Source organism: Helianthus annuus, chromosome 12, assembly GCF_002127325.2.
Source record: "Helianthus annuus cultivar XRQ/B chromosome 12, HanXRQr2.0-SUNRISE, whole genome shotgun sequence".
Lineage (NCBI taxonomy): Eukaryota > Viridiplantae > Streptophyta > Magnoliopsida > Asterales > Asteraceae > Helianthus > Helianthus annuus.
This window is the reverse complement of record NC_035444.2, coordinates 89,627,547-89,635,581: the sequence shown is the minus strand read 5'-3', so window position 1 is coordinate 89,635,581 and position 8,035 is coordinate 89,627,547. Positions and strand designations below refer to the sequence as shown.

The following is an 8,035-nucleotide window of genomic DNA, read 5'->3' as shown; positions in this document are numbered from 1 at the left end:
GAAAAGTCTTTGCTGAAGCGCATTGATGTCGTTTTGTGCACCTAGAGAATCGCAAAAAGCATGCCAAACCCACAAATCTTGAGAGGCCACCGCTTCGAGCATAACTGTAGGGTAATGGTGATCTCCTCTCATATATTGGCCCCGAAACTCTGTGGGACACATTCTCCATACGAAATGGGTGCAATCAAGGCTACCCACCATACCTGGAAGGTGATGTTTATCCTCATGAGCTTAGTACAAAAGCGCCATGTCGTGGCTTCTTGGCCTACGTAAGAACTCGGGAGCGTATATTTTACATACCGTTTCGCAAAAATAATCTAGACACTCGCGCATTCGGCCATATGTAAATACTTGTCGTTCTCGTCTGAAGAGTTACCGGTTGCAATTTGTTTAATAGCCGATGTAACTTTTTGCAACGATGTAAAACCCTTCTTCATTCTCACATCTACGCCCTCTTCAAACCACGGGTTATTCGCTTCCACGTCTCTCACAATTTTTAGAGACACGCGTTTTGACATACGGAACCTGCGTCGAAAAATATCTTCGTTGTATTTCGGGTCCTCGACAAAATAATCTGCCATAAGGGTTTCGTGGCCACTCTCACGATCACGACGAACAAAACGTTTCTTACTAGATGTGTCCGTGTCTTGTAGTTCGGCTTCCTATATGAGATTTTGGAAAACAAATATGCTACTATCGGGTGAATCTAACTCGTCATCACTGCTATCGGGTGAGAAAAACAATGGTATTTCTTCCACCATTTTTAAATAAAATAGCGGTAGAGTACTTTTGGGGAAATAAGGAAATGGTTGGTGTCAATTTGTTTAAGGTGGGTTGGGTTTATATAGTTTAAATATATAAAAAAAACTTTTTTAATATAAACGATTATATAGCTGTTACATTCAAACGGTCAAAAGGGCAACGGTCTAATTCCACGCGGTGAGTAATCCCTGCAATTCAAAGGTCCCACGCGGTGAAGGGGAACGACGACGGGACTAAGGATTACCAATACTAGTTCATCCATCTATCATGCTAGAACTAATGATTTTCATCTTTATGTAAAAACTCATTTCATCATATTATTAGGCATTCATCCAAACACCTAATATAATCAAATTCCTCATACAAACTAGTAAATATGATGATTTCAAGAATCTTTTACATCAATAACACGTAATTTCATCATATTATACAAAACTCATTTTGTGTCATGTATAAACACTTAGTAAATTCTCTAAATTGTTCATGTATTTCACTCATACAAACAAGCATTGTGGTTATGAACCTTACAATACTATCAATTTCATCATATCATCTAAATCCTTTTCAAGTCATGTATGAACAGTTAATCAACTCACTAAATTCTTTACATACCTTTGTTTAGATGATGTTAGTGAGCCAAACCCTTCAACATGCAATCAAAATCCAATTGATCTCACCCTTTATTTCTATATTTTGTGCTTGAAAGTTATAAGGGTTCTTCCATTCTTTTTCCCTCTAACTCACGACACACACACACACGTATGTGTTTTTTTATTTTTTTTTTCCAATATATATATTTTCATCATTTAGAAACTACAATTCAACCCTTATAGTTTTGTTAGTTGTTAAATGGGTTACAACCCACTTATTTCCACCTCAAATTATTACACACTATAAACGATGAATTAAAAGCTCAGGACTATGTAGTGATAGGGGTGTTCAAAAAATTCGCGGCTATCCGGCTCGCTCGAAACTCGCTTGAAAAAAGTTTGAAAAAAGCTCGGCTCGAAATTGGCTCGGTTGTAAACGAGCCGAGCTCGAGTTTGGTCTGCCTCGGCTCGTGAGCTAGCTCGATAAGATTTACATCCTTCATTTTTTTTGTCCAACATCGCTCAGAAGACAAAAACTATGGGAGTTCCCCTATAAAAAAAAAGGTAAAGACAATGCACAAAGTAAGAAAACTATTTATACTTGGTTAAATTAAATTGCAATTATAACCCTTAGTCTATGAAGAGATTCATTTTGTAGGGGTAAATTTTGCAGTTCTTTGTTAGTTCGAGCTAGATCGAGCCGAGCCAAGCTAGCTCGAATTTTAATCGAGCCGAGCTCGAGCCTCAAATCTCAGCTTGATTTGAAATTCAAGCTCTAGTCAAGCCAGCTCGAATTAAGTTCGAGCTGGGTCAAGCTCGGCTCGACTCGGCTCGTTTAGATTCCTATAATGATGATAGTGATTTAGACACCCAAAACATATTAAACCATTAGGATGTTTGCAGTGTTCCGTGTGGAAGGTAAACTAAATATATGTTTGTCATCGGTGATCATGAACCAACTTAAAACAAATTTCAATTCAGTAACAAAAATTAAACAATCATCCCGTCACGTTTCCCAATTCAATCAACCTGCCATTTTTTAACAAGATAAACCCTCATCTCTATCACATTTCCCAACGTTCAAGCAACCTATTTCTCCTCATCAACTCTCTCAATTCAATTTCTGTTTGAAAATCATTTGTTATTAATAATTCCTATTTCATAACAGCGATCCAGAGAACATGCAGCAGCATAACGGCGGAGATGCTAGTCAACGCATCGCCAGAATCTCAGCTCACCTAAATCCTCATAAACTGCAGGTTTTCTTCTTATTCAATTCTCTGTTTTCAGTTTGATCAACGTTATTAGTTTGATTGTTTCTTGTTGTGTCTATGATCTACAGTCTAAATTGTGATGTGGGTGTGTGTGAAAATAGACAATTAATCCTCTTGTGGTGATTAGTTTTGACTTTTGAGGTCAAACTTAGTGACAGTTAATTTTCAAATTGATATATATTTTTGAGGATTTAGATTCTGAAATAAGGTTTGATGAACACGCTAACGTCTCAATAAACGTTACTGATGGGGAATTGTTATGGATCTTGACTAAATCTGTGAATTTTGGATGTTAAAAACATGGTGTTTTGACTTTAAAAGTCAAACGTGTAAAATTAGGGTGAGTTATGGATTAATAACTTTTCAAATTGTGCATACATGTGTGTATTGATTGGGTGAGTTCTGTGAAATTGGATTTCAAAAACATGGTGTTTTTTTTATGGAAACAAAGTAGCAAAACCGAGTAACAGTGCAAGTTCAAATGAAAGCAAGAGATGTTAGACAACAAAATGCGATCGAAAGATGAAACCTTGATCAAGGAATTACATTACAAAGATAATGTAATATCTGTGGGCAGTGGCGAAGCTTGAGATTTCCGACTTGGGGGGGGGGGGGGGGGGGGGGGGGGGGTGGTAGGTTGAAAACGTATATACCAAAAAAATTCTATACGAAAACTACATACCGGGCACTACTGAGCGAAAAGTTTGGGGGGGTCGGGCACCCCTCCCCGACCCCACTATGCTGCGCCCCTGTCTGTGGGAGATAGGTAACACGAATATGATAGAATTCGATGTCTGCATCATAAGGCGGGTTCATCAAGTTTTTAACCCCATAGTTTTGGCGCCAGTCATGTCGGTTGACAGACTGACGGTTGATTGTTAACCACCAAAAACGTCCGGGATTGATACTTAATACCCTCGCTAATCAAAGTTTAATACAAAAATATGAATCACTTAATAATAATAGAGTTAACTGCCATTTTCGTCCCTATGGTTTGGTGGAAAATGCCACTTCAGTCCAAAAAAAAAATTGTGCTAGTTCCGTCCTCAACATTTTCGAAACGTGCCACTTCAATCCAAAAAGATATAAAAACGTTGAGGACGGAACTGGCGCAAGGCGTTATCTTTTTGGACTGAGTGGCACGTTTCAAAAATGTTGAGGACGGAACTGGCGCAAATTTTTTTTTTGACTGAAGTGGCATTTTCCACCAAACCACAGGGACGAAAATGGTAGTTAACTCATAATAATAATACATAAGTTTAGTTTATAGAATACATTTAATAGTTTTGACTTCAAAAGTCAAAATGCACAAAATAGGGTGAGTACTAACTATATTGATAATTTTTCAAATTGTGTATATGTTTGTAACGATTGGATCTGAAGATGGAAGCAAAAACCGTTTTGGAACGGTCAAATTGCCGTGCAAAAGGTGGATCACCTGGATTCAATGTAGCAATATTAGGAGCATCCGGTGGCATTGGTCAACCGCTTTCCATGTTGATGAAGATGAATCCGTTGGTATCAGTTCTTCATCTTTACGATGTTGCCAATACTCCCGGTGTCACTTCCGACATCAGTCACATGGACACCGGTGCCGTGGTAACTCAACAAACTTCTACTTATTTTAATCTTAATTAAATTGTAAATTTGTATATCAAGTTATCAACTGATAAGATTGTTTTGGAATGTAGGTGCGCGGTTTTCTAGGGCCACAACAGTTGGAAAACGCGCTTACTGGCATGGATCTTGTCATCATGCCAGCTGGCGTTCCGAGGAAACCAGGAATGACAAGGGATGATCTGTTTAATATTAACGCGGGGATCGTTAAGACACTTTGTGAAGGAATTGCTAAGTGCTGCCCGAAAGCTATCGTTAACATAATTAGCAATCCCGTAAATTCTACAGTTCCTATTGCTGCTGAGGTTTTTAAGAAGGCGGGCACGTATGATCCTAAGAGACTTTTAGGAGTTACAATGCTTGATGTGGTCAGAGCTAATACTTTTGTGGTACGATGAAGACCGTTAGGTGTAGTTAGTGATAATAAAACGTTATATTATCATGTATCATTTGCGTTAACTTTATTTGTCATTAATTCAAAGGCTGAAGTTTTGGGACTTGATCCAAGGGAAGTTGATGTTCCGGTCGTCGGTGGTCATGCTGGTGTTACCATTTTGCCCCTTCTTTCTCAGGTATTAAAGTTCTATTTGCGAGTAAAATGCCAAAATAGTCCCTGAGTTTAGGCCACTTTTGCCGCTTTAGTCCAAAAATGGAACTTTTTGTATCTGGGTCCCTGAGGTTTCATTTTTGTTGTCATTTGCATCCAATTGGCAAACTGGATTAGAATTTTCTGTTAACTTCTCCCTTTTTTTGTCGTTTTCCTCGTTTAAATGAAGGGTATAATCGTCATTTTATGCCATATTTTAATTAAATGAGGAAAACGACAAAAAAAGGAAAAAGTTAACAGAAAATTCTAACCCAGTTTGCCAATTGGATGAAAAGGGCAACAAAATGAAACCTCAGGTACCCAAATACAAAAGGATTCATTTTCGGACTGAAGTGGCAAAAGTGGCCTACACTCGGGGACCATTTTGGCATTTTACTATATATATATATTTTTTTAAGAATCGTTATTTACTCGATTTAAATGTCTTATAAACAAATAATGTATGCAGATTAAGCCTCCATGCTCTTTTACATCAGAAGAAGCTGCGTACCTAACATCTCGTATCCAGAACGGTGGAACCGAAGTTGTTGAGGTAAAACATTAGTTTAAATTTTAATTCCCGAGTAAATTGCCAAAATCGTCCCTGAGGTTTGGACATGTTTGCCATTTTAATCCAAAACAACTTTTTTGTACCATATAGTCCTTCATTTTTAGGATTTTTTGCCATTTTCATCCAAACGTCTCGACTTTTTTGCGAAAATCGTACCTGAGATTTGAATTTTTTTGCCATTTTCCTCCAAACGTCTCGACTTTTTTGCCAAAATCGTACCTGAGATTTGAATTTTTTTGCCATTTTCATCCAAATGTTTGATAGAAAAAATAAAGCAAATTAGATGTTCGGATGAAAATGGCAAAAATTCCCAAAAGGGAAGGACTATATTGTACAAAAAAGTTGTTTTGGATGAAAATGACAAACATGCCCAAACCTCAGGGACGATTTTGGCAATTTACTCTTAGGTAGCGTTCGTTTCATGGAATGGAATTAGGAAGTTTTTCTTTGTAAAATTGATCTTGGTTGGGGGAGGGAGGAATTTGAAATCCTTCACTCTAATGAAATTTGTGACTATTTCAACATTCCTTAGAAATCCTTCACTCAAATGAAGGAATGGAATGGAATGTTGAAATAGTCACAAATTTCATTGATTAAAGAAATTCATGGGATTTCAAATTCCTCCATCCCCCAACCAAGATCAATTTTACAAAGAAAAACTTCCTAATTCCATTCCATTCCATTCCATGAAACAAACGCTACCTTAATTCCCATATGTTGAATCTTCTTTAGCCTACAAATATAACTCGCCTGAATTACGGCTCCTTTTGCAGGCAAAAGCCGGTGCAGGATCCGCAACTCTTTCCATGGTCAGATACCATAACAAGTTCTCTTGACTTCTTGATATGTTAATGTTTCAACTGTACGATTTCTTTTCTCATCAATACGTGAATCATCTTATTCCGAATCTTAGGCATATGCTGCTGTTAAGTTTGCCGATGCATGCTTGCGAGGCTTAAGAGGCGATGCGGATGTTATTAAATGTGCTTTTGTGCCTTCTGTGGTACGTCTTCACTTTTCATTATAATAATTTTTTAACCGTAAGAAACCCATTGCCAATAAACTTACGAGACTACCAATACCCTGCTAACCAATGAGGTCAGGTTAGTGGAAGCTGGATTCGAACCTGAGACTAGGGCTGTTCATAAGCCGAGCCGAGCCAAGGTAAGTTCGGGCTCGGCTCGATTATAAACCAAGCTGGCTCGGCTCGGCTCGGATTTGAAACCGAGCTGAAAATCTAAGCTCGGGCTCAACTTGGTTTTAAACCGAGCTGGCTCGGCTCAGCTTGGTTTGACTCGATTTTATAAAGAAAAATATAACATATAACTCTCAAAATTTAGTAGCCTAAAATATTATTCAATACTTCAAAAAAACATATTAAAAAAAAGTTTATCCTAATACATTACAAATTAAAATCATGTTTAACAACGAAAAATAAGTTTTACAATTTCAATGAAATACAATATTAGTTCATTAGCAAGGTAATTAAGATTCAAATATGCCATGAATATCAAACTACAAGCCCAAATATATATAAATAATAGCAAGTTTTTTGTAATATATTATAATGTATATAAAAATAAATATATTATGAAGGAAATAATCCGAACTAAGCCGAGCTGAGCTACCAAGCGAGTCAAACCGAGCCAACTCGGCTCGTTACGAGCCGAGCCGAGCTGGCTCACTTTCTAACCGAGCCGAGCTGGCTCGGCTCAATTTTTTACCGAGCCATATCGAACGAGCTTTTTCCGAGCTAAATCCGAGCGAGCTCCGAGCTGCGAGCTTTTTGGACAACCCTACCTGAGACCTTTGCAGCTTTGCTGGAGGGACTTATGTTCAAATTTTTATGCAACAGTTTTCCTACATAGGCTCGTTTTATATTTAAAATGTGGACTGTGCTTTTGTCTTGCAGGTTACCGAACTACCTTTCTTTGCATCAAAGGTGAGGCTGGGCCGCAATGGCATAGAGGAAGTTTACACACTTGGTCCCATGAACGAATTTGAAAGGTATTTGTCGGTTACTCCCTATCATGTTTGTGGCGACGCTTATCTCTTATTATTAGTTGGATTTAAAGTTGAATGGCCGAAATAATTTGCAGGGCTGGTTTGGAGATGGCAAAGAAAGAGTTGGCAGGAAGCATCGAGAAAGGCGTTTCCTTTGCTTCCAAGTGATCAACTCTTTCGATGGTAGAATAAGAAGGCAATCATGTTTCGGTGTCATTTTCAGGTTCGGCTTATAGTTTGTATAAGAGAAAATACATGTATTACTGCCAATATATATATGCAATAAATCATTTTCCTTCTTGTCTAGGTTATTTTTGTTATCAAGTGTTGTTTGGTCCAAGTGGTAAAATAAAACACATTAAACTTGTATGTAGATTAACACACATGTATACACTTAATTTTCTTTGACGGAGTGTTTTAAAAACTTATAAAACGTTCCAATTAAAAAAAATACTAATCGTAAATTTGCGAAATTATTCCGATTGATAATCCCAACTCAAAATGTAAAAAAATAATCTGAATTTAAAGTTATAACTGTTATAAGCTATTTTTTGGAAAACTGATTAATGAAATAATAGAGGTGCAAAAATAACGGGTATTAAATTGACATAAGTTCTAACTTGGTTATAAG

The 8,035-nt window shown here is 37.3% G+C and overlaps 1 protein-coding gene across 1 annotated transcript; it reads left to right on the top strand.

Annotated features, from left to right (window-relative positions):
* The first annotated feature begins 2,251 nt into the window (after positions 1-2,251).
* On the top strand, positions 2,252-7,715 carry LOC110895498 (malate dehydrogenase, glyoxysomal). Its single transcript, XM_022142825.2, has 9 exons — positions 2,252-2,611; positions 4,010-4,225; positions 4,318-4,632; positions 4,726-4,815; positions 5,299-5,382; positions 6,174-6,209; positions 6,314-6,403; positions 7,313-7,407; positions 7,500-7,715. The coding sequence occupies exons 1-9, from the start codon at positions 2,534-2,536 to the stop codon at positions 7,570-7,572; spliced, it is 1,077 nt and encodes a 358-aa protein (XP_021998517.1). The 5' UTR covers positions 2,252-2,533; the 3' UTR covers positions 7,573-7,715.
* Positions 7,716-8,035: the final 320 nt, after the last annotated feature.